Raw genomic sequence first — 27,030 nt, forward strand, 5'->3', positions numbered from 1 at the left:
TACTTACCCGAGTAAAATGAAAGCATATGTCTACATGAACTTGTACACAAATAATCATAGTAGCTTTATTTATAGTAGCCCCAAACGGAAACCACCCAGATCACAAAGTGGTGAGTGAATAAAACAACTTAGATATATCCAGACAATGAAATATTACTCAGTAATAAAAGAAGAGCAATAATACATTCAACAACATATATGTCTCAAAATCATCATACTAAATGAAAGAATCCAGACACAAAATAGTACATACTATATGATACCATTCACATGAAGTTCTCAAATAGGCAAAAATAATCTATGGTGGAAAAAAATTTGAACAATGGTTGCCTGTGTGGGACTGTAGTGAGGACACTGGAAATGGGCACAAGGAAAATTTCTGGGGTGTTGATCGTGTTCTGTATCTTGACAGGAGTTTGGAGTATGCATTTGTCAAAACTCACAGCATGGGGCATTTAAAATGCATATGTCTCACTGTATGTAAATTTTACCACCAAAACCCAAAAAGAACAGTGACTAGTTATTGATCTTCAGCTAATACGCTGTGTGTTGAAGTGTTTAGGGGTGAAGTGTACTGATTGATGTCTGCAACTTACTTTGAAGTGAGGATGACCCTGCAATCAAGCAAGTAGAGCATAATGGTACGTGAGTACAAATCTTTTGATTAATCTGTTATGTTGCAAAGTTTTCATAATAAAATGTGGTGGGAACATAAGAAAAAAGTTTTTAGCATCTAATGGATAAAATGGTTAAAATGTATTTAAAAATCAAGAAGTTGGTTATAATCATTATTTCTAATAAAGCATTGAATTCTTATTAATTAAAAATATGAAGCAAAAAGTTAGACCGCGTCCTTCAGACTTAATTTCAGTGCCTGGCACCACACCTCCAGCGTGACTCTTCTTTCCCTTGGTTTACTTACTGCACTCCAGCATTTTCCTTTTGATCCTGGAACATAGCCAATTTGCTTCTGTCGCGGGGTGTTTGCACTTGCTGTTCCTTTTACCTGTGGACACTCTTCCTGTCTTCAACAACTTTCACACGGCTGAGTCCTTCTTGTCTGTCACTCAAGTCTCATCTCAACTGTAGCCTCACTGAACTCCCCCAGCCATCAGTCCCAAACATCACCCTAATTGATGTTCTTCACTGATCTGATAACTCTTATATGTTGTATGTTGATCCTTGTTGATTACCACCTTCCTTTCGAAACACGCATTTTCAGGAAAGCATCGACGGGCTTAGCACACTGCAGGGCGGCTGCAGTTTCCTAGATTTTGGTTGACTGGCAACAAATTCATCTGGAACTAGCTGTCGCTACTTCCAATACCCTGGATCCAAGAATCCTATTCTTTTTCTTCCCAGTATGACCTGTTGTTTTGAAATTAACTCAATTGCATTTCTCCTCCACCCCTAACCCCTCAAGTGTGTGTGTGTGTGTGTGTGTGTGTGTGTGTGTGTGTGTGCGCGCGCGCGCCCGCCCGCGCGCGCGCGCACACACACACGCACGAGCTCTTAGGCGCCAAAGGGTGCCCCCTGAGGGCAGCGATGAGGCCTGATTTTGCTCACAGATGTATTCTTAGTGCCTGGTTCAGCCAGGCCTCACATCTTTGGTGACTCAGTGAGGTGCTTTGACCCCTCCAGTGGGGGCTGACTTTGATCTACCTCTCCTGCCTTTCTTGTCTCCCCGCCCTCACCCCCTTCCAGAAGGAGCCCAAGGAGTAGGGGTCCTTTACATTCTTTCATTCCTTTTTTCGTGGGCTGGTCGGCTCGTTCATTCATTCATTCCTCCACCCAGGCTTTGGCCACGCGCGTGACTCCCTGAGGCTCTGGCCCGACCCTCCCCCGGGCCTCAAGTCCCGCCCCCTCCCGGCCCGCCCCCTCGCCGGTCCAATCAGGACCGGCAGGCCGGGCGGGGTCGGGATGGGGCGGGGCCTCTCTCCCTCACTACCCCCAGCGGCGCCCGCGGCTCCGGAAACGCGCTGAGGGGCTGCTGGGCTCAGCCGAGTGCGGGCGGCTCCGTGGCGCTTCCTGCCACGCCGAGCCTGCCTGGGTCGTGCCAGCGCTGCTCGGTCTAGCGTAGGCCGCCTCCAGGCTGAGGTGAGCGTGCGGGCCACGGGAAGATGTGCGCGGAGCGCGGGAGGGTGTGTAGAGACGGATGGTCATTTGGGCCGCGAGAAGATGTCCTAGAAGCCCGGGACAGTGCGCGGACCGCGGGGTGAATGTGCAGGGGCCGAGGTGATTCTTTGGGCCTCGGGAGGATCGCAGAGGGATGACCCGGGAGAGTGTGTGGGGTTGGGGTGTTTCGGAGAGTGTGCGATGGACGGGGGGGGGGGGGAACGGTCAAGCCTTTTAAGGGGGGCGTCTCTGGGCTAGCCGGAGGGGGAAACGGGTCGCGCCCGGATGGCGGATACGAGGAGGCCCGAAGGCCTTCCCACGGCGGGTGGGGGGCGGCGGTCAGGGGCGGGAATCGCGGACGTGTCGAAGCCTACGCGGATTTTTGGAAGACGCTAAGGGGTGGGAACGGGTCAGTGTGGGAAGCAGGGAACCGCTGCCCCAAGCGTAATGGAGGCCGATGGGGAGGGGGCGTTGGTTTGGTTTTTTAAAGGGCTTCTCCCCACTCTGGGGGAGGGGCTGAGCCACAGTTAGGGGCGCTGGGTGAGTTAGCTGGGGACGGTCCCTTCTAGTGGAGTCCCTCCTTTCCTTTTGGGTGGGGGTCGATCCTCAGCTTGGCGGGGAGGATGGGGGCGCTAGAGCTCAAGCGGCGTGAGGGAGGGGGAGGGGCAGCCCTTGCTGGGTGAAGAGGAGCTCAAAGCCCTCAGGTCTGAACAGGGCTTTTTCTGTCACCCTTCTGGGGGCCATCATCTCCTGCTCCAGCCCCCCGCCAAACTCCTTTGCTGCCTCCTTTAGTCTATATTTGGGTGATTAATTACATGTCTTTTTCCATCCTCCCCCACACACTCTAGCCTGCCGCCCAAAGCCCATGGTCCCTTTCAATCACCACCACCCCAAAATCCTGGCCCTCTTCCCGGAGGTCCCACCCTGTTTCAACTGACACCCTCCAGCCAGCGTTTGCCTAGCCCAGCCACCGGCCCCCTCCAGTGTCCTTGGTCAGTGAAATACTACTTCAGCCACAGACCCGACATTTTCCTTTACCAAAGGATTTCAGATGGGATTGCTAGAACAGCACCCCCTCTGGGCACTAATGCTGCCTCACCCCAACCCCCACCCTCTCTTCCCCCATTGGGCCTTAAGTAGAAGCAGCTTCCACTGTGCCTGGCACAGTCCAGTCCATTCCCCAAAAACTTCCCTGGATCTCTATTTCGACTCCTATTAAGCAGTGATTTCCAGCCTTCTTTGGGTGAGAGACCCTTGGGAAAATCACTAGAAAGTGTGAATTCTCTTGCTAGAAGTCTGACAGCACAGTGGGATCCCACTCAGTAGGCTCATGGGCTGGAATACTGTCTGCTGAGCGGAGACAAGGAAGCTTCCAGATTCTAGATGGCCCAGTGCTAAGGGGGGCCAAGTGCTGGTTGGAAATGTGGGCTCCCTTGGTCCCACCCATACCTGCTACTGTGTCCCTTGAGTTCTTAGCAAACCCCAACCAGGGTTCTAACCCAGTGATCTCAGCGCTGGCCCTAACCTGCCTGGGTTCCCCAAATGGCCCAGGGTCCCTTGGGATTTACATAGCACCCCCACCCCCATTTAGAATCTTTCATCTCCAGGGCAGTATGACCTACACTTAGAGTTTATTTTTGTTTTTACTAAGATGCCACGCACCTTCTTGGGGAAATGGGAACATAAACCTTTCCTTAATTAAGTACAACAGACACTATAAAATCTCCTTCTGGTCCACCTTCTGGCTTTTTATAGAAGGGAAAGAAAATGGAAACCTAAACAGAGAGGGGCAGGTGCCCAGGCAGAGTAAGAGAAGAAAACTGGGGAAGATGGAGACAGATGCCTCCCACCCACACACACAGAAAAAGACACACACAGACACAAACATCCCGAGAGAAACAGACTTTCCTGGTTGAAACACCCTCTCTTTTGGCCCTTTAGGATTCTGCCACTTCTAGCAGCATTGCATTTGCACAGTACAGGGTGCGCCCAAATGGGGCCTTCAGGACCACGTCCTGGCCCAACAGGTAGAGAGCATGTGAAGGCCAAGCCTGGCTCAGCTTAGTGTCCTGGCTTTGCCTGGAAGGGGAGAGGATCTAGATCGTGTAGGGTGTGTTCAGTGTCAGCCTGTCCTTTGGTTGACCACTCACGACCCAAAACGACATGTTCCCAGGTCTGCTTCTGTCCCCCTGAATTATTTCAGTACAACAGGTGGGCTTGACTGATGGCTCAGAATCAGAATTGTTCCAAACCACGAGGAGCTATCCCTGTGTGCCCTTTTGGGTAAGTGTTTACAGACCATAGCTGCAGGCCTTAAAGCTGGCCATACTGTTAGAAGGCCCCAGCGGTGGAGATACAAGATGGTGGGAAGTATTGTTTCCGTTGTGGAAGTGGCTATATTTTCATATGTGCCAGTGTCACCGAACCATCTTTGCCCAGAGACAGTTTTCTCAGTCTAAGCAACACGACCCAAGGGAAAACAAATATCCAGCAAGGAGAATTGGGGATCCAGATGATCATTTGGATGCGAGAGGGAGCTGAAAGCACCCATCTGAATTAGATGCTGAAGAGAGAGGTCTCTTGTGTGCCCTGTAAAAATACCCCCTCAGGGCATTTTTGCTTTGCCCCAGAACCAAACTGAACACCATGAGCCACCTGTTGTCTTCATGGGTCTGAGGATATGCTGTTACAGGTCCTTATCTAGATACTCCAGGGAGTCCAGGTGTTTCTGGCACCCCTTGGAAGCTGCCAGATTGATCTAGTTTGGGTGCCCTTGCTGCCTGTCTCCTGCCCCAACTGCCAAGGAGGTTCTTTGGCTATTTGCTATTTGTGCCACAGAATCGGTCAAACACGGATCTTTTAGGCTCCAGAGCAGTCTTTACTAGTAGCCAGACACCCTGAGAAGGTGTTCTCAGCTCAGAGGTCACCAGAAGACACCTAATTCTTGACTTTTTTATGACACAGGTTGATTTTTGTCTCCATTGAATTCGACTCTGACTTTCTGATCAAAGTGGAATGGTTATTGTGGTTCTTTCAATGTTCCCGATTCCCTACGGAAAATTCAATGTGAATGAGTTGGTTAAATGTTACATTGCCATCTAAAGTACTATCAGGAACATTTGTTCCGTGAGCTCTTGTGTTTTAGGAAGCATGGTTTTTCAGATTCCCTGTGTTCATGAAACACCTACAGTGGCCATGGCACTTGACTAGGTTTAGGGTGGACTCTGGAGTCAGCCTTGACAGGGCCTTTGCTGAGAGCTCTGAGAGCGTGTAGTCATTAGACCACACTTTACATCTCACGTAAAGAAGGAAGATGTTATTTATAGTAAGAGGCAGAGATTTGTTTTCCCATGTCTTTGTCCAAATTTCCATTTCCCGGCTGGGTATAGGAGCACACCTGATGAGATTCGGGGCATGCTTTTCCACAGTGACTTATGTTGAAGGCCAGCCTCACCCTCTGTATCCGTTGGTTGCACTACAGTGATTTTCATATTCTGCCTGGAATTGCTTTGACCTTGCTCCCCCAAGGTTCACTTTTGGAAGGCAGCGGACACCTGTTTTTGTCACTTTGGTCACAGCATCCAGCTTTTTTTCCAGATTAGTTCCACCATTTTAAAGTAGAACAGTTGTGCAACATGTCTTCTAAATGATCAGATTGTCTCTGGGATTGATGATAATTTTATTTTTAACTGCAGCGGGGTTAATGTGTATTATCTTTTTTAATGATCTTTCTTTGCTTCTCCTAAAACTTTTACCCGATACGCTTGGTTAATTATGCAGTTTGCCTTCCTTTTATGAAATCAGGGCTCAGGTTTTCCCTCCTGTTTTTATGAGCACCTTCTAAATGATCTCTGTGTGTCCGTGGGCTCTATTGCTGTGGGTGGCGATCTGAAGTGCGCTCCCATGAAGTCCCCTGGGCAAGCCTGGTATAGGAAGGGCCACTCCTGTTGCTACCCAGGAAGGGATAATGAATGATTCACTGGGGGGTTGTGACTCCAGGATTTCAACAGTTAATCAGGCCAATTAAGTAAAAACACTTCAGTGGGATCCACTCAATTAAATGGAACACTTCAGGAAGATTTCCTCAATTAAATGTGGATGGCTTGGAAGGACAGAGTGAGGGAGAGAGAAAATGGTATGTGTATCCGTTAGGCTGTGGGGATGCTCCATGACTGCCTGTCCTCTGGTGTTAGAGGGTTTCATATTATTTCTCTCTGGTATGGTTTGAAAAGGCACGAATCTTGGGAGCTGGACTTTGGGCAAGTTACTTAACCTCTCGGATCCATGACTTCCTTCTCTATAAAGTGGAGGCGTAGTAATACAGGTTGTGATAATTAAATTAAGTGAAGGGAGAAGCAGTGCCAAGCCCATACTGGGTGTTCTGTAAATGGAAGTCAGCTCCACTTAACACGCCCCTCTCCCTCAGTTTATTGCATGCCCACTCGGTGCCAGGAGCTGCTGCAGGGTTGGGGATCAGGGTGACCAAGAAAGAGAAGGCCCCTGTCCTCTGGGAGGTGGGATTTCTCCTGGGGAGAGTCACATGAAAACAAGCAATTTCAGAAGATAAGTTTTAGGTAGTGGACAGTGTTATGAGTAAACCTGGATGAGACTGGAGAGTGAAGACGTTTTGGGGAGGTGACACTTGAGTGACGCCCAGATTCTTAGAAGAAGCCACGTATGTCAGGTTCAGAGGCCCTGAGTGGTGTCTCCTTGGCATAGCTAGGAAGAATGAAGGTCCGAGTGTCTGGAAGGAATGACTGAGATTTGAGGTGCAGAATATGGGCTTGGTGGGCTGGTCCAGAGCCTTGTAGGGACTTAAGGCCTTAAGTCTCTGGCCTGACGGCAGTGAGACAAGGTTTATAACAGACCATCTTTCCCAGAAGGTGAGTGCAAGGTGTACTGCCCCATGCCGCTTGACAGCAAAACTTCCATGTCAATTGCAAGTAAATTTTTAAAAATAAACCGTATAAGTAATCTATGAACAGTTCGTTTTGTATTGGAAGCCATCATCAAACCAGACATCAAATGCCAGGAGAATCCAACTGCTCAGAGAGGGCCCTGCCTAGGTGACAGTGGGACACAGAGGGCTAGGCTGCTGGGCAGCCGGTTAAAGATCGGAATGGAGCTTCTGTGGACATTGGGGAAAAAGGAGGTCTGTTCACACCTGTCCGTGGCACTGATAGTGTGGGGGACGAGCCCAGGAAGTCACAACCTCGGATTCCTGCTAGCCTTTCTCCCTGTGCCTGCCTTGCCCACGTGGATGTTGCCCAGCTTCGAGGGCCATTCCCTGTTGTCTCCTTGGCCTGCCTCAGCCCTGCCCTCTTGCATGCTGATCCAAAGTCTACCCACATCTTTGAAAATTGTTCTTCTCTCTGCTTATCAAAGAAATGCAGCTTGGTGACTAAAACTTCACACGTTACAGAAACAAAGCAGACCATTCTAGACACGGGCTCCGCCCCCAGTGTGGCACACATTGCCGTATAGCTGTGCTCATGTTAGCTACGAGTCACTCTCCGTTTCTTCCTTTTTTTTTCCTCCGAAAAGACAAATACTTAGCCTTCTCCCCGCTTCCCCTACCCTCGTTGGATTTTTTCACAGTTACTCTCTGTGTCTTTTGTGAAGGATGCACAATCTTGTAATCTGCTACGTGTCATCCTGTATTGGCCACGTGTTGATTTTGATTTATTTTATGTTGTGTGTTTTTTATTGCTTTTCTGCCACCTGTTGATTTCGTACCCAAGCTCTCCAGTTTTCTTCCTGCTCTGAGTCCTAAGACTTCAGTAAGGTCTCCAGCGCTCTGAGCCACACTCGTTATTTCCTCTCTCCCTCTTTTTATGACTTGGGGATTATTAATGGGAGCGTTGGGTCCATTTGCATTTAACTTAATTATCCATATGGCTGGATTTAAATTTACCATCTTGCTGTTTGTTTCTGTCTGGCACATCTGTTCTTTTTCCTTTGTTTATTTACTGAATGCCCCCCAGGTGATCACAGGGGACTCTTCTGGTCGGTTGGACCCTGGACAGTTCTCTACCTTTACGTGTCTTGGGAATTGTTTGGCTTACAGCTTCCTGGCCATGCTTTTCCCAGTCTTTTGGGGTTTCACTCTATGCATGCATGGCTTAGTAGTCAGAATAAGACTCAAAGGGAGCCTTATGGAGATTTTTGTGTGTGTTTGTTTGTTTGTTTTTAAGCTCATTGTTCTGCATAGCTCCCTCCTTTCTGGAATTCTGCTTTGGAACTTCCAGCTGCCTTGAACGCTGGTCTGTGTCTTGATGAAGCCCCCAAGCTCTGTTTGGGTTCCCCTCCCGAACACTCTCAGTCTGGAAATTGCCTCCAGACAGAGAACTGAGGCAATGATAAAGCTCACCTTGGTTGTTTCTCTTCTCTGGAGGATCTGATCCTGCCCTGCCTGCTGTCCGATGCCTTTAAAACCATTGTTTCACATCGATTTTGTCCAGTTTTCACATTGCTTGCCCTTGTGACTCCATCATAGCCAGAAGTGGCAGCCTCCATCCATCCTTTTAACATAGCATCTAATTGTATGGAAAAGTTTTTCCTGCTGGAATATCTGAGTTTTGCACTCCTTGCACGGGTGTAAAAATGCTTCCTTTTCCTTTTCATTTAATTATGAATTGAATTGACCTGACATCAGAACAGAAACTGTGCTCCTGGTTCTTTGAACTCACTGAAGTGGGAGGCAGGGTGTGCACACACGTCTGGTAGGATCTGACAGTATTTCACACATTTCGCAATCTGGAAGAAAAAGGTAACGTACACATATAGCTCAGACCTTTTATTTAACAACTTAGTGTTTGAAGATCTTTGAGGCTTCTTTTTCCAACTTTTTTTTGACTTTTCCTTTTGTTGAATGTATCACAGAAATGTTTGTTTTTTTAATAAAGTAAATTTTTAAAATAAATTTGATCGGGGAATATTGGGGAACAGTGTGTTTCCCCAGGGCCCATCCGTTCCAAGTCGTTGTCCTTCAGTCTAGTTGTGGAGGGCTCCAGCTCAGCTCCAAGTCCAATCGCCATTTTCAGTGTTTAGTTGCAGGGGGTGCAGCCCACCATCCCATGTGGGTATTGAACCGGCAACCTTGTTGTTGAGAGCTCGCGCTCTAACCAACTGAGCCATCCGGCCGCCCCCACAGAGATGTTCTTGTCTGCAGCTGTCTCATTGTCACCTGGCAGATAGTTTCCGTGAGATGGGATGTGACCTTTAAATGGCCTTGCTGCTGGTCAGAAAACCCTGGCTCCTGCCCTTGGTTGCCTCTCTTCCCTCTAGTGGCCCGATTTCAGTTTTTGTTGCTCTTACAAATTTGGAAAGAATCTCTGACTTCCTAATTATTTCTCCCAATATTATTTTGGGAACGCTTCCTTCCCGGGCAGTGAGTGAGCACTGATCTCTTCACGCTGGCTGCTAGGAGGCCTGTGGCCGGCCTGTCTCGGAGAGCCAATCTCCCTGCCATCAGCACTCCGTCTTCTCCCGGCTGTGCCCGAAGGAACTAACATTCATTTGTCTTGTCAAGGCTCCCTCTGACCTGCCTGTATTCATTCTTTGCCAGCCCACTTTCTCTGCTGTTCGGGTATGTTTTCTTAGGCACACTTAGGCTCTGGCTTGTCATTCAGCTGCTGTGCAAGAGAAGGCTCAACAAGATATAAAACCGGGGAAAAGGAAATGGCCAGTCTCATCCCAGGGGACCCAGAGGCAGGGCTGCTGTCACTCAGGGCTCTTTTCACTTTCCTCCTCCTGTGCCCCTCCCCCACAGGGTCTTTCCCTTCCCCAGGATTGAGTCCTGGGAAACCAGGTCCTGACCGGCCCTCTTGAGTTGCTGGAGGCCCAGATGGAAGATGAGCTGTGCTTCCCTCTGCCTGGCTTGAGGATCTGTCATTGCTCCCAAATTCTGGCCTTAGCCTCACCTCTTGCCCCAGTATGACACAAGGTAGGGCCTGAGCCCCAGCTGCTGTCTTCCCTCCCTTCATTCCTCCCTCCGTCCTTCCCTCCACTTCTCTGCCTAGATTCTGCCTAGGAGTGGATGCCTGCTGGGCTTGTCATCCGCATCATGCTGCTGGGGGAACTGAGTTTCAATCCAGGAAAGTGATTAAGTGGAGGTCCCTTGGGAAGACAGTGGGAGACCAGGGCCATGGCCCAGGTCTCCTGGCACTTGGTCCGGTTCTCTTCCCAGGACTTCTTGACACCTGTGGTTAGAGTTCCATGTTAGCAAGGCACACCCACTCCAGACCCTCGCGTCATGTCCCTGGTATTACTGGCATTGCCTCTGTGTCGGTCTAGAATGGATGGAAGAATTGGTTATCCCTTTTAATTCTTTCAGGATTCACTGACATTTGATGACTTGGCATAGTGACTCACAAAAAGGGAGTGATCGAGGCTGGACACTGAGCAGAGGACACTGGCGTGTTACGGGAACGTGACTTCTGTGAGTAAGGGCACCTCCTAGCCCTTTCACCAGCTTCGTGGTCCTATGCAGCAGGAGTGGGGTGAGGCGGCTGTGCTCCCCAGTGATGGGGGCTGCAAGGAAATACAAAGGGGCTGCCACACCCGACATCTCAAAGTTGCAGCCCCCCCACCCACTAACTCCTAATGGCATGGAAAGAAGCCCCCTTGGTCTTTTCTTGGGAAACAAATGAGAACAAACTGGCCACTCTAATTTAGAATGCTTTTTAACCTGAGTGGTGGAAATTGCATGGCCATATTTACTGCTGAGTTTACTGCTGAGAAGAGATTGACAACAGCAAGCTCCTGTGCACCATCGGGCTGTGCGTGTGAGGTGGGGAGTATTCTTAGACTGCTGGGGTTGAGTGTGAGGTTGTGCAAGAGCGTGAAGTTCAGTGTGTGGGCCCTGAGGGGGTGGATCGGGAGAAAGGGAGGGTCAGCTCCTCAGGACGACCACCTGACGCTCCGCCCAGGTGGGCCCAGAGCCTGCCTCATCCAGCCCCTGGAAGGAGCCGGCCCTTGGGAAAGGGATTTGAATTGGATGCATGACTTACTAAGGTCACAGCCAACCCAGTCTTTGGATATTGAGGGGTTCTCCTTTGAAGGCCCTGCCCTCTTCCTGTACTATTCTGACGTCATCTCTGACTGCCCGCCATAACCCGTTGCCTTTTCCATGAGCAGGAGTTCCTGTTTGGAATTCTCCTTTGGTCTCTCACCTGGTGCAAAGACACGTGCTGTTAGTGTCAAACCCTTAACACGAATCGAGCTAAATATTCTGGTAAGTGAAAAGGAATCCTAAAGAAGTGGGAGGAAATCATGGGGGAGGCCCAGCTGAGCCTTTCGCGAGAGGGTGTGGCTGCCCCTCAGGCAGAAGGGGAGACCTCTTCCCAACCACTTTTGTAGAGTGTCCAGCAATTGGGCCCTTCTGCTCCTTCCCTCTATGGTCCTTGCTTCCAGTGGGATGGGTCCCAGCTGTCCTGGCCTGGTAGCCTCCAGGCCCGGTGCTCAGCAGCTGTCTCAGGAGGAAAGCAATTCTTGACGAGATAGCATAGCTTCCTTCCTTCCTCTGCAGACTGCAGTGTTTTGTGGTTCTCATTTCAGAAAACATCTTGCTGACCCAACACCAGACGATGGGTGAAGAGGCCCAGCCCCAGGAGATGGCATCCACGAGTTCTCCGAGGTCCAGTGAGCCCAGCCCTGAGGTCAAACAGAATGGGGACTCTGAGGGGAGGGGAGGGAGCCCCCAGAATCTGCCCATAGAACATCACTTTGCCTGTAAAGAGTGTGGGGATGCCTTTCGGCTTAAGGTCCTCCTTGTGCAGCACCAAAGAATTCACAGTGAGGTGAAGAGCTGGGAGTGTGGCGATTGTGGGAAGATCTTTAGGGGGATCTTGGAGTTCAATGAGCACCGGAAGAGCCATGTGGCTGCAGAGCCCCGGCCTGGCCCAAGTCGGGCTGTGGATGATGCCATGGAGAAGAGGGAGCAAATGGAGAAGGAGGCAAAACCTTTCGAGTGTGAGGAGTGTGGGAAGAGGTTTAAGAAGAACGCAGGCCTCAGCCAACACCTGCGCGTCCACAGCCGAGAGAAACCTTTTGACTGTGAAGAATGTGGGCGGTCCTTCAAGGTGAACACCCACCTCTTTCACCATCAGAAGCTTCACATCTTGGAAAAGCCCTTTGCCTGCAAGGCGTGTAGCAGGGATTTCCTGGATCGCCAGGAACTTCTCAAGCACCAGCGAATGCACACTGGCCACCTGCCCTTCGACTGTGACGACTGTGGTAAGTCCTTCCGAGGGGTTAATGGCTTGGCCGAGCACCAGCGCATCCACAGTGGGGCCAAGCCCTATGGGTGTCCCCACTGTGGCAAGCTGTTCCGCAGGAGCTCCGAGCTCACTAAGCATCGGCGGATCCACACAGGCGAGAAGCCGTACGAGTGCGGCCAGTGCGGGAAGGCCTTCCGGCAGAGCTCCAGCCTCCTGGAGCACCAGCGGATCCACACCGGGGAGCGGCCCTACGTGTGCGGCGACTGCGGCAAGGCCTTCCGGGGGCCCTCTGATCTCATTAAACACCGGCGGATCCACAGCGGACTGAAACCCTATGAGTGTGACAAGTGTGGGAAGGCCTTCCGGCGGAGCTCAGGCCTGAGTCGCCATCGGAGGACCCACAGTGGAGCAAGACGCTGTGAGTGCAGTGAATGTGGCCGCGTGTTCAAGAGGCGGTCAGCGCTGCAGAAGCATCAGCCAACCCACCATGAGTAGATGAGGCCCGCAGCCCCTCAGCTGTCATCGGGTTCCTCCAGGAGCCTGGGGCCCTGGAGTGGGATGGCAGAGTCAAAGGAGATGAACAGTTTTGTAGCGCTTATATATTTTATTGTCAGAAATGTTGAAACCAATTTATACTGCCACCAGCAATTTATAAGTGTACGTTTCCCATTTTGCCTCTCGAGAGTAGCTTTTTCCATTTTAATTGATTTTGGCTAGTTTAATGGGCATAAAGTACCTTCGAGATAGTTAAATCTGCAGGTCTTGAATCTGAGAATGAGAGAACAAACCCGGATGTGGGGGGGTAAAGAGAGGGCTTGTCGGTCCTCCCCTCCAACCTCCCACCTCAGGGAAACTGAGACACAGAGCTGGTCAATGATGGCGTCAATATAATGTGAGCCCGACTTTCCCGAAGAGATTGCCCCAAAATCTTTTGGCCTACTTGAATTGATAAATTTTTAGGGATGTAAATAGAATACGCAAATGTGTTATAATATTTAATTTATTAATTTAGTTATACATACATACTGTAAATCACATATTATATAGAATAATATATTAATTTAGAAAATACTCCCTTCTCCCCATCTTCCGTTCCAGGAGATTATTTTGTTCTAACTCCTCTCGTGCATTTCTGACCTCACCGTCTTCACCAACCTGGGAGCCCCTTTTGAGTCCTCAGTTTCAAAGATCATCTAATGCCTTCTCCCCATCCGAGCTGTGTGCCATGTAGCACTGTGACAATCCCTGCACAAAGCTCTCACTAGAAATTTCTTCCCAAGCCATACGTTCGTGTTCACGTAACTTTGGTACAGTTGTTTTTTTAATGTGTCCTGTAGCTCTACAACATAACCACTTCAGGTGTTTCTTTTTCAAATGACCTTTAAAAGCCTTTTAAGCATCAAAAACTTGTCATTGTGAGGTCATACTCCTAAGGTTATTATTATTGGTGGGTTCTTTTTGTGTGTGTGTTTTGTTTTGTTTTTTCATCCTTTTTTCTGAAACCAATTCAATCTGGTGACTCTCATACATATCCAAAACTAGCATTAATTGGGGTTTGTTTCGGGCTAATGGGTCTAGTCCTCAGCAGCACTACTTCGTTCAAAATAAAGGAGTTGAGAGAGCATTTCCATAGCAACAGAGACATCTCAAGGACTCAAGGTGACGCCTCCGTTTGGGGAATGATTGCCTCTCCTCATAAGAGACCTAGATGGTACTTCTCCAGCCCTCCGTTTCCGGCTCTATAAAACGGGGGTGAACACAGGACTACCTCCTAAGGTTATGGTGAGGACTGCGACGCCACGCCTGGCACAGAAGGACACTCAGTGAAGGGTACCTGCTGTCACCGTCGTAGTTATTGCTGTCATTCTATGGCTCATTAGTACCAGAACTGGGGGTGGACCCAGGCCTTCTGACTCCTAGTCTCATCATCTTTCTCTCATGCGATGACTTAAATACTGTTTCCGTTTTCTTGCATGCAAATGGTACGTTCATCTCCTTTGACCAGTTATCAAGTTACCTTTGGATATATTGACTTTATACAGCAGTTCTTTCTATATCGATTGTGACGATCTCTTTTCCAATTTTATTGCTTTGCTCTTTGTAGCACTTTTACTACATTTTTGTTATGCAAGCTTTTGATTTTTATGAATCCAAGCATTCATTGTTGTCCGTTCAATCGTACACTTTCATTGCTTCAGTAGTTAGATATGACATTTTCTTCTAGAATTTTAATTACAAGTGAAACGTTGAAAGCCCTGCCCCACCAGAAGGTGAATGTGCCAGGTGGGCAGGCTGGATGGGAATGGGCCGGAGAAGCAGGCTCACTCCTCATCCAAGTTGCAGACTCTGCATGTCTGTGGGCAGTACTTGACTATCTAACCTGGCCACTCAGGCACGCGAGAGAAACTTCCATCACAGATTGGCCAGAACACTGACTGCTCCTCGCCAGCAGCAGCAGGGCTGGGCCTCACCTACATTAATGGGGTGGTCCACACTTGGGCTTGCCAGCAGCCAGCCATCCTTTGAGCTCCTGGGAGCCTTGGCCATGCCTGGCGTGGATTCAGTGCCTGAACAGCAGATCCACCCAAGAGACATCTCAAACACAAGAAGACTCACCTGACGATGCTGTCACGTGAATCACATCCTCCTCTTAGCGAGTGACTCTGGAACAAGAAAGAGGTTGGTTTGGTGGCTTCCACTTTTGGCAACTAGGGGAAATTCACCCACGTGTTCTGACGTCACCTCCTGCAGCCACACCTAAGAGGGGCAACAGAACAAAGGCTCGGAGAACTGTGCCCCTCTGATAGCCTGCGTGTCATGGTGATAGAAGCTGGCCACACCAGGCCTGGGCTGTGACTTACAGCAGCTGTGCCCAGGAGGGGCAATAAAACAAGGGTTTGGAGGGCAATGATGCCCTTCTGACGGCCCATGTGGCATAGAAATAGAAGCTAGTTATCCTGGGGCTGGGCTGTCACTTCCAGCACCCTCCCCCAGGAGGAACAGCAGCAATTGCTGGCCAGAAGCCTGGACCCTCCTGCAGAGCCCGCAGGTAGAAAGTGGCCACACTAGGGCTATGGTGTGACTCCCCAGCAGCTGTGCCCAGGGGTAGGGGGGCACTAGAGGGCCTGGAGAGGAAGTGTGCCCTTCTGATGGGCCCACCACGGCTGGGCCAGCACTTCCCAGAAGCCCCCAATTCTGGGAAGCAGGTTACCATAGTGACCTCTCTGACCTTAGCCAGAAGGTACTCTGGAATGGCCCCCTAGGCCACACCAGTGGCTCTCTGCGACATCTCCACCCTGAGCCCCAGGCTGGAGAGCCGCTGACAGCACTTGTTACATAGCGATTCCTTTTGCTCTGTGGGCTTCAGTTCTTGCAGTAGTTGTGAATCTGTGTCTGAGATCACTACTTCTTTCTCTCAGCAGTTTTCTCTTTTCAAGCTGTTATGACGTGTTTGATACAAGTGTCATTTGGGTAAGGAATAGTGACGTCCACGGTTGGGCAAGTCTGGCACCTATACCTGCAAGTACTCTGCCATTTCTTGCCCATTCACTAGGCATTTGTCAGGTTTTATGAAGGATCCAGATGCAGTATTAACTCGGAACTTAGCATTGTTGCTACTACTCCGTTTCCCCCAGCCGGGACATGGTGTCCTGGCATTCTGTGACACCCTCCTTTACTTTTGTCCATTCTCAGTTCTGTCATTTTCTCTCCAACCCTTTTCCAGAGTTAACACTAAAGACCGCGTCTTGTCCGTCACTGTGTTTGCAGGTGAAGTCCATGCTCTCTCCAAATGCAAGCAGTCTGTGGCTTTCACGTGTTTCCTGTAGTTGCGCCAAGTTCCATTTTTGCCTCTGGTAACTTGGGGGTGGATTTCCTGGGATTCTCTAGGTATACTGCTATGTCAGATGCAAAATGTGATCAAGCTTTCTGTCGTGTGTGCTTGTCTATGCATTCGTGTATCTACCTCATTTCATTTTTCTTTCTAATCACACGGATTCCTTTTGCAAGGGAAATGAAGAGCAGTTAGGTTACATAGAATGCCGGCTCTCATTAGAAGTATATCTTTTTCTTATATTCTGAAAGAAACCCTCCATTGCTTTTATGCAAGTTTTGAATACTTGCTGAAATTTTCAAAAGAATAATTGTTTACCGTTTTGCTGCTTGAGATTAACTGTGTTGATTAGTTGTGCCATACCCACTCTCACATTTCCAGAATGAACCCACCCAATCACAGGGGGCATCTTTCTCACGTGGTGTTGCATTCCGAGTGCCCCTGGCTTCGGCCCTGTTGTGTGCCATGTAACCCCCCACCCCCACTTCTAGGCCACATTAATTAAACCAGCACTGACTACCGGACTCAAGGGCAGCAACCAGTCCCCAGAACTGGCTAGAGATGATGGGCCGGGTCTTTCAGGTTCTGCGAACAAGGAAACTAAGAAGTTTCTAGTTGGCGTTGGAAGACAGAGGGAGCCACACGGTATTTAGAGGACTTGGGCAGCACTGGCTTGAAGATCTATGGTTCCTGCAGGCGCCCCAGAGCTGCCTCAATCCCAGCACCCCGAGGAAGGCCTGGCCTCGTTATGCTCTTGGATTGTCATCTGACGACTGCCCTCATTCTCATTCATCCACTCGTGTCCCCACCATAGACTTTCTTGACTTGAGCCAGCTTGAGAGGGTCTCTGTTTTTTGCAATCTGTCAAGAGCCAATTGCATTTTATCATTCGGCCGCTTCCTGAGAAGCATCACATGGCTGGCTTTCCTCGTGTTCTACCTGGCCCAAGTTTCTGGCCCAAGTCCCACCTGACTGTTGTAAACACCTGTTTAAATGCGGTACTAGATTCTCTTTTCTAAGTTGGGCAAACAGTCTATGCCTTCTAGTGTCAGTGAATGTGACCGATGCTTTTCTGTCTGGGTATCATTCCTGGACTGACCTAAGATTTGTACCATGACACGCGTGAAGTTCCCCATCCAGCATATTCTTGATTTTGGAAGTGTGTCCCTACTTCCAGCAAATCCAGCACATGAGGAATTGATAACTTCCCTATTACTCTGTATACTTGCATTCTGATCATTGTCATTGCATCCGTTTGGGTGTTTACTTTCAAAAGTAGAAATGGTCTCTTGAAATTTGGCCTCCAATGTTATTTACATATCTGAGAACAGTAGCTGTGTCCCGCCCCAGTTCATATTTTGGTTGCTGGCACTCTTCTTCCTCCCAGTCTCCTTAACTTGTCTGTTTTATGGCACTTACTATAATCAGCCTTGCACTAGAGCTTCGCCCTCCCCACCCTCCCCCACCCATTAGATTGTGAGCTCTTAGAAGACAGGGGTGGCCCTTCATGTCTGATTCCCCTACCAGATCTAGCACAGTGCCTTGCATCAAGTAGATTTCAATAAATATATGTTAAATGGCATTGGTCGTCTTGACTTATTTTGTCAATGCTTAGTTTATCAGTTCTTCCCTTGCCTTTCTCCCTGCTCTGGAGTTCTGCCCTCTCCTGGGGCCCAGAGGGGAGAGAAGGCACCCTGATGAGGGAGGGCTGGTTTTCCTAGAAGTTTGAGATCCTCTGTCCCCCAACTCTGAATTCCAGGTGGGAGCAGAAAACAAGGCTGGACCCTGAGCTCCTCCCCTAGGAACCAGGTGTGGGATGACAGAAGTGGCTCCTGGGACTTGAGAATTGGTCAACCTCTCTGGGCTGGGTGGGGGTTGGAGTGGGGAGGCCGGTCCTCTTAGTGGCCAGTGGCTGGCCCTCTAATGATCATTGCCTCAATAAAGGTAGGTAATAAGGAGAGGGCTCGGGCTTCCTGACCCTCCCACCTGCAAACAGGGCTCAGGGCTCAGCTGTGGAGTCACCTGCCTGGTCCTGGAAGAATAAGCACAGAGTGGGCTCCAGGAGTGCTTGGGTTGGGCCCTTTGTGGGCCATGATGTACCCCAACAGGAGGGAGCAATATTAGGAAGGAGCGTGACTCCCCTCACCCAGTCTCCCTGGAGGTTCCCAGGTAAGGACTCTGTCATCTTCCCTCCAGGGTCCCATCCTCATCACACTGTCAATTGACAGTTTATAGGCAGGGGGTGTGGTAATGCCTCGCCCCACCCACAGCCCAGCCATCTCTGCTTGCAAGCCAGATGTTTGGAAAGAACCATTCATTTGTTTTGCCGGTTTCGTGATATGCTTGCTACTGAGAATTACACCTATTTTTCCTTAAAACATGCAAACTGTTCTGGCAAGTTTTAGTTGTACAAAGGTCAAGGCCACAGGTCCATTTGGACATCTAATAGCAGGCCACACGGGGAGGGGACAGCCTGGGCCTTTTCTCTTGGGGGCCCTGTGGGCCTCTAGTAGGGATTTGAGAATGTTCCTTTCTGCCCCTCTCCTAGTACCCGTGCCTTCTGGAGCCCTGGAGCTTCTCCGACACCACCCTTCTCTCAAGCCCCCCAGAAGTTTTTTGCTAGCCTGGGAGTTCACAGTCCCCAGAACCCTACCTCGCCCTAGTCCAGGCTCCCAACCACTGCCCTCTGCCCCAACCCACTTCTGTCCAGATTGCAGCAGCCCACCTGGGAGGGACCACTGGCATTGTCTTAATCTTTTTGGGTTGCTGTAACAAAAGTACCGTAAGTCAGGTGATTAATAAACAACAGAAGTTTATTGCTCATATTTATTGGTCTGGAAGCTGGAAGTCCAAGATCAAGTTGCTGGCAGAGCCAGTGTCTGGTGAGGACCTGCTTCTTGATTCATAGATGGCTGTCATTTTGCTGTGTCCTCACCTGGAAGAGGTGAGTGAGCTCTGGGGTCTCTTACAAGGGCACAAGTTCCATTCAAAGGCATAGGTCATAGGGGCTCCACCCTCATGACCTAATCCCCTTCCAAAGGCCCCCCCATCCTCATACTACCACCTTGGGGGTTAGGATTTCAATGTGTGAGTTTTGGAGGGACACAGACATTCAGTTCATAACAGGCATGTAGATAGAAAGGGGGGCTTCTGCTTTGATACTCGCTGCATCTCCTCCCAACCCTTTCTTTATCCTCAAGTTTCCACCACCACCAGCCCCTCTGAGAGCACCTGCTGTGGCCCAAACCATCCTCAGGATGCTGGGTTGAAATGCATTTCATTCCAATGACTGCTGGGGCTGCCACTAGCCTCATGTTGAAGTGCATCTTTGGCCTGAAACCATTACACTGGTGACGAGAGAAATGTGGACAAGAGTGCCCTGCCCACCGTTAATGAAGGTGAGGGTACTTGTGCTTCTCTTGGATTTATGCATTTATGAGTTTGATGAATATATTGGTGAGTTGTTTGAATTTTTTTCCCACTGAGCACCTGTTACTGCTATAGTTATTTAAATATATAACAAAGAACATGACCCCCAATTTTTTTCAGGCAAGACAGATCAGAAAACCCTGCATTCCCTCACCCTCACCCCTTTTCCGACCTTCATTCAACAAAGCATTTATTGAGCACCTGACGTACACCAAGCTCCAAAAGTGAATGACATAATCCCTACCCTCAAGCACAGAGCACCAGAACAAGACAGACATGTAGCCAAAATGTCATCACAAGTGGGACCTACATTCACCAAGCTATGCACTTTAGTGGATGCCGGTTACACTTCAATTTAAAAAACTGCAGAGCCAAACACACATGGTATTAGCAAATGAATCCCCATCCTCCCATGCTCAGGTCCTGCTGATTTTACATTCCAAGGCCCTCCATGCCCTTCCCTGGCTGGGAGGGGGGCTCTCCCTCCTCCCTGGGGCCCCTTGAGACCGGAGGCAGGGTGGAGCAGATCCACCCCGTTGCCCAGCACCCAACCCGGGGCCAGGCCCAGAGTAGGCCCTTGGTGAAGGAAGGTGTCCTGCGAGGACAGGGCTTTCCCACCTCAGGGCTGAGCCCTGGGGACGGCACTGGATGGGATGCAGCCTCAGCCTCCGCCTCCCCTCACCCCTGCCCCCCACCCAGATCGAAGCGGTGGAAATGATGGATCAGATCGTACACTGGGTGCGGGAGGACCCGTCGGGGCTGGGCCGACCCCAGCTCCCGGGGGCCCCGGCCTCAGAGCCCATGGCAGTGCCCATGATGCTGCTCAACCTGGTGGAGCAGCTCGGGGAGTCGGATGAGGAGCTGGCGGGCAACTACGCGGAGCTGGGGGACTGGTGCGCCCAGAGGATCCTGCAGCACGTCCAGGTGGGGGCAGGAGGCCGACACCTGCTGCCAGAAGGGACCTTGGCTCTGGGGGCAGGGCAACCCCCACGCCTCAGGGCCCTGGTGGTCCCCTTCACAGACAGGGAGACACGGGGAGGCTCGGCCAGGGCGAGGCATGGCTTGGGACCCTCGGGAAGGTGGAGGCCCCAGGGAGCCGCTGGGACCAGGGGCAGGAGGGAGGGTGCCAGAGCCCCAGGCACGTCAGAGAGCAGGAAACCTGGCCAGACTCAAGTCCTTCCAGGCCTCTGTGTGTTCCAGGACATCCAGACACTTTGGTGCCAGTGGTAGGCCCTCCTGGATGGGTGGCAGGTGCCTGGAAGATGGGAGTGCAGCTTCACCTTCGACTCAGAAGGCCCCCTGAGGCCTGGAGGGGCCTGCAAACTGGGTGGCTGAATGGGAGGGGCCGAATGGTGGGGTGGGCACTGTCGACTCACCTCCAAGAAGCTTCACTGCACCAAGTCAGCCATGGAAGGGCAAGGAGGGGCATGAAAGACACATTTGGCTGATGGTAAATGGCCAAGTCCAAATCCCAAATCTCACTATCAGGGAATGAATTTTTGAGATTCAGTAATAATTCTGAACTTTACCTCCAAATGTACCTGTTATTATCATTTCATTCTCCACTTTCACCCTCTGACTTTCAGGTATGGCCTTCTGGTGCAGGAACCGTGGTCTCAGTGGCCTGCAGCTGACTCCTTGGGCCTTGTGCTGTGCATTTGCCCACTTTGCACCGGCCGCTACCTGATAATGCCTGATGCTTTTCGAGAAGCCCACTAGATTTCAAAAAAAGGTTTCAGTAGCATGTTTTCCAGAAGGAACCTTGTACCCAAGCATTAATAGTTCGATCAAATCTCAAAAATCCTTTGTCTTTAGTTACTGAAAACAGTGGGAGCCTACAGAGCCTTCAGTAGTCCTCATGACGAGATTTCCTTTACATTTTCCAGCAATTTTGTTCCTAAAGCATTTTGTAAAGTCTGGTTTGAAGTTACTAGTTTAGTGAAATCAAAATGTGTTTTGGGAACCTCATTTTTCTCTAAAACTTGATTCTTTTCTTCATATGTTCACGTCCTTGATTACTTCAGGATCAAAGGCAATTTATCAAAGACACAATTGTATACAACTGTGGAGATTTTCCTTCCGGAGGTTCTGCTTTATTTTATTCTTACAAAATGAGAATTCTCTTTAGGAACTTTTTCTGAAAACACTCATGACCTAAATGGACTCAAACAACAGAATACTAGATTCCATTCTTAAAGTGCTTTTACACAGTGCTACAAATGTCGTGCCCATATACCAAACCCCTGAGAAAGATTGTTATCCTGTGTTGTAGTATTTTTTAAAATGTATAAACATTTTCTGCACGTTTATATGCATATGTGTACATGCACACCAGAGAGTTTCTCATATTGTATGTTTATTCTGTAACTTGCTCTCTTCACATCACTGAGCATGCCTGGGAGAGATTTGAACTACAGCTCAGTACGATAAGCACAGCACTGATGTATTAGGTTGGTGCAAAAGTAATTGCGGTTTAAAAGGTTAAAAATAATTGCAAAAACTTCAATTACTTTTGCACCAACCTAATAGTTTGGCTTCTTCCCCATTCCTCTCCTTGGCGCACATTCAGGGGCCTTGCAGGGTTTCACCAATGGGAACAATGCTGCATGGGCAGACCTGCCCCATCACACAGGCACAAGCGCTGGTGTGGGACTGCTGCTGAATCAGGTAGCTTGGCACTAGACAGCATCAACAAAGAGACCAGCTGTAATGCAGCAGCCTGAAGAAGACCAAAGATTATTCCTCACTCACGTAAGTCAGAGCCCAGCAGTCCAGGTTGATGGGGCAGCTCCACTCCACACAGTCACTCAGGGACTCCAGCTCCTTACATCTGCTTTCTCCTCCTTTAGAGTAGCACTTCTCAAACCATATATGGTGAAATACCAGTTTATATCCCCCAATCCATTGAGAACCAAGACTTTTGTAACATGCAGTAAAGATGTCATGGTGATGTTGAATCACTGTAAAAGCTTCACAACGCTTCCTCTTGATTTCTGTACTAGTCTTTTCATGGACCGCTAGGGGACGGCTTGTGCCTGAGCAGTGTGGTCTGGGGACCATGCTCAGAAGCTTGGCTCTAGAATATCTGGTTAGAATTTATTGTTTTATTTTCCTTACATGGATATCCACTTGTCCCCAAACCATCCTTTCCCTGATTTATTGAAATGTCAAATTCATCACGTAGAACAGAAGCTCCATGTTTCCATGAGAACAGAGGCTTTGTTTTATTCAATGCTAATACACTATCTGACACATCATAGACAACCACTTTTTGTCAACGAATGAAAGGATGAATGGATGGATGGATGGATGAATGGATGGATGGGTGGGTGGATGGATGGATGGATGAATACTAAATGGCCAAATTTTCTTGGGTTTTGTTCCAGAATTTCTGTCATTCCATCAATTGGTATGCTTATTCTTGCATCAATACTGTTTCAATTACTATAACATTATAATATGTTTGATTCTTTTAAATTTTTTGGCCAATCTTGTGCATTCTTCTTCATAATGGATTTAAGAATAAACTCATTAGTTTCCATTAAAACCTCCTTGGGATTTTTATTGCAATTCGTATTGAAGTTATAGACTAATTTCAGGGGAACTGACATCTTCCAAAGTTGAGTCTTTGTCTCTAAGAACATGATATAGTTCATCATTAACTCAGGCCCACGTATTTTTTTTTTATTGGGGAACAGTGTGTTTCTTCAGGGCCCGTCAGCTCCGAGTTGTTGTCCTTCAATCTAGTTGTGGAGGGCGCAGCTCAGCTCCAAGTCCAGTTGCCATTTTCAATCTTTAGTTGCAGGGGGCACAGCCCACATCCCATGCGGGAATTGAACTGGCAACCTTGTTGTTGAGAGCTCGCGCTCTAACCTACTGAGCCATCCGGCCGCCTCCAGACCCACTTTTATATCCTATAGTGAGTGTTTATGTTTTTCTTCTTCACATCGGTCTTACACATTTTAATAACATTTTAGTCTGAAGCATTTTATAGTTTGTGTTGCTCTTGGGATCAGGAGTTTCTTATATATTATATTTGTTGATTACTAATTGTTTGGAAGGTAGAGCTTCTGAAAAGCTCTCGTATGAACTCTAATGATTTGTTAAGCACTTCTCTTAGATTCTTTAGACAAATGAGCATAACATCTCTGAATAGTTTTTTTCTCTTGCAATATTTAGATCCTGTATTTCTTTTCTTGTTTTGCATTGAGCAGGATGAGTCCTTGATAGCAGAGTGGCAAAGATGGTGTGAATAGGAGTAGAATTTTATATACTGCTTTTCCTACATCAAGTGAAATAATATACTTATGTTTCACCTTTAATCAATAATGACATGAATTGCATTAATAACTCTGTTAATATTAATTTACCATTTCATTCTTGGGGAAAACCCTACTTGGGCATGATAAAGGATATGATTCAGTATCTTTATGGTTTTGTTCATAAGAAATATTGGTCTACACAGAGCACTTACTCTGTTATCTTAATCCTCTTTGGTATCAAGGTAATAATAGCTTCATAAAATGGGTTTGGATGCCTTCCATCTTTTCCAAAGCAGAGAAGGGTTTAGGCAACATGAGAATTACTTATTTCTTTTCAGGTTTAGTAGAATTAACCATAAAACCACCTGGGCCTGATGCAGGTTTAAAGGATAGACCTTTGGTTATCATTACATTTCTTCTATGGATATTGGTTTATTCTGATCTTATGCTTTTTGACAAATTATTATAATTCATATTTTCCTAGAAAATTATCTATTCTATCTAGATTTTCCAATTTTCCATATAAAGCTCTATGTAGCATTCTCTTACAATTTAAAAAATTGTCTCTGCGTCTGAAGTCATAATACATCCTGTTTTTTATATTAATTCATTTCTTCACATTCTTTTCTGACAAAACTTGCCGTGATTTTGTACATTTTTAAATTTGGTCTTTTAACTATTCTGGATTGTTGGCTTTATTTATTTCATTAATCATTACTTTCAACATCAGAGGCTTTCCTTTGGTTAGTAATTTCTAATTTTAATACTCTGGATTACATGAATATGATTTCTGCTTTTGGACTTGTCTGGATTTTCTTTATAACCAAACACATAGTCAGTTTTGAATGTTCCATATACATCTGAGAAGAATCTGTATTATATGATTGTTGGGTGCGGTTATATATACAATGTATATCTGTTAAGTCAAGCTCATGACTTCTATTATTCAAATCCTCTATTTTCTTACTCATTCTTCATTTCCTTGGTCTGTCAGTTCCTGACAGGTGTACAGTAAGTCTCTTCCACTCTGATTACATCTATTTCTTTTTGAACTTCTATTAGTCTTTTGCTTCACATATTATGAAAGTATGTTGGGCACAAAGGTTTATGCCTGTCATAACTTCTTTGGGCTTGTGTCTTTTATTTAAAGGAATATTCATATTTGTTCTTTGGAAATTTTTTGCTTTGGATTCTAGTTTACATGATAGCAGTATTGCTCTACCTTTTTTTTTCCTGTTAGTATTTTTTTTTTTTTGGTTTTTTTTTTAATTAAATTTATTGGGGTGACAATTGTTAGTAAAATTACATAGATTTCAGGTGTACAATTCTGTATTACATCATCTATAAATCCCATTGTGTGTTCACCACCCAGAGTCAGTTCTCCTTCCATCACCATATATTCGATCCCCCTTACCCTCATCTCCCACCCCCCACCCACCGCCCCCGTTACCCTCTGGCAACCACTAAACTATTGTCTGTGTCTATGAGTTTCTGTTTCTCATTTGTTTGTCTTGTTCTTTTGTTGTTTTTGGTTTATATACCACATATCAGTGAAATCACATGGTTCTCTGCTTTTTCTGTCTGACTTGTTTCGCTCAGCATTACTCTCTCAAGATCCATCCATGTTGTCACAAATGTTCCTATATCATCTTTTCTTACTGCCGAATAGTATTCCATTGTGTATATATACCACAACTTCTTTATCCATTCATCTATCGAAGGACATTTTGGTTGTTTCCATGTCTTGGCCACCGTAAACAAAGCTGCAATGAACATTGGAGCACACGTGTCTTTATCTCTAAATGTTTTCAGATTTTTGGGTAGATACCCAGAAGAGGGATTGCTGGGTCATATGGCAATTCTATTCGTAATTCTTTGAGAAACCTCCACACTGCCTTCCATAACGGCTGCACCAGTCTGCATTCCCACCAACAGTGTATGAGGGTTCCTTTTTCTCCACAGCCTCTCCAACATTTGTTATTATTTGTCTTGTTGATGATAGCCATTCTGACTGGGGTGAGGTGATATCTCATTGTGGTTTTGATTTGCATTTCTCTGATGATTAGTGATGTTGAGCATTTTTCATATGTCTATTTGCCATTTGTATGTCCTCTTTGGAGAAATGTCTCTTCAAGTCCTCTGCCCATTTTTCAATTGGGTTGTTTGTTTTTTGTTGTTGAGTTGCATGAGTTCCTTGTATATTCTGGATACTAGCCCCTTATCGGAGGCACTGTTTGCAAAAATCTTCTCCCATTCAGTTGGTGGCCTCTTTATTTTGTCAATGGTTTCTTTTGCTGTGCAGAAGCTTTTAAGTTTCATATAGTCCCATTCGTTTATTTTAGCTTTTACTTCCATTGCCTTTGGAGTCAAGTTCATAAAATGCTCTTTGAACCCAAGGTCCATAAGTTTAGTACCTATGTTTTCTTCTATGCAGTTTATTGTGTCAGGTCTTATGCTTAAGTCTTTGATCCATTTTGAATTAACTTTGGTACATGGTGACAAATAGCAGTCCAGTTTCATTCTTTTGCACGTGGCTATCCAATTCTCCCAGCACCATTTATTGAAGAGGCTGTCTTTGCTCCATTGTATGTTTTTAGCTTCTTTGTCAAAAATTATCTGTCCATATTTATGTGGTTTTATTTCTGGGTTCTCAATTCTATTCCATTGGTCTATGTGTCTGTTTTTCTGCCAATACCATGCTGTTTTGATTATTGTAGCCCTGTAGTACAAGCCAAAGTCAGGAAGTGTGATACCTCCATTATTGTTCTTTTTCCTTAAGATTGCTTTGGCTATTGGGGGTCTTTTGTGGTTCCAAACAAATCTGATGATTTTTTGTTCTATTTCTTTAAAATATGCCATTGGGATTTTGATGGGGATTGCATTGAATCTGTATATTGCTTTGGGTAATATGGCCATTTTAACTATGTTGATTCTTCCAATCCATGAGCACGGAATGTCTTTCCATTTCTTTGTGTCTTCTTCAATTTCTTTCAAAAATGTCTTATAGTTTTCAGCATATAGGTCTTTCACATCCTTGGTTAAGTTTATTCCTAGGTATTTTATTCTTTTTGCTGCAATTGCAAAAGGAATTGTTTTTGTATTTCTTTTCTGAGATTTCATTGTTAGTATATAGGAAGGCAATGGACTTTTGTGCGTTGATTTTGTAGCCGCA

At 47.4% G+C, this 27,030-nt stretch overlaps 1 protein-coding gene across 3 annotated transcripts; it reads left to right on the plus strand.

The window, feature by feature from the left end:
- Positions 1-1,939: 1,939 nt before the first annotated feature.
- Positions 1,940-17,749, plus strand: ZNF275 (zinc finger protein 275). Of its 3 annotated transcripts, none has more exons than XM_019755163.2 (4): positions 1,940-2,097; positions 10,451-10,559; positions 11,254-11,350; positions 11,674-17,749. In XM_019755163.2, the coding sequence occupies exon 4, from the start codon at positions 11,703-11,705 to the stop codon at positions 12,828-12,830; it is 1,128 nt and encodes a 375-aa protein (XP_019610722.1). In that variant the 5' UTR covers positions 1,940-2,097; positions 10,451-10,559; positions 11,254-11,350; positions 11,674-11,702; the 3' UTR covers positions 12,831-17,749. The 3 variants fall into 3 exon arrangements, with proteins under 3 accessions (XP_019610722.1, XP_019610720.1, XP_019610721.1); XM_019755161.2 differs by having other exon boundaries at positions 10,451-10,555; XM_019755162.2 differs by lacking the exon at positions 1,940-2,097 and adding an exon at positions 2,121-2,235 and having other exon boundaries at positions 10,451-10,555.
- Positions 17,750-27,030: the final 9,281 nt, after the last annotated feature.

Source organism: Rhinolophus sinicus, chromosome X, assembly GCF_036562045.2.
Source record: "Rhinolophus sinicus isolate RSC01 chromosome X, ASM3656204v1, whole genome shotgun sequence".
Taxonomy (NCBI): domain Eukaryota; kingdom Metazoa; phylum Chordata; class Mammalia; order Chiroptera; family Rhinolophidae; genus Rhinolophus; species Rhinolophus sinicus.

What these genes read in the sequence shown, in the direction of transcription:
- ZNF275 (XM_019755163.2), top strand. Translation starts at nt 11,703, where the DNA reads ATGGGTGAAGAGGCCCAGCCCCAGGAGATGGCATCCACGAGTTCTCCG.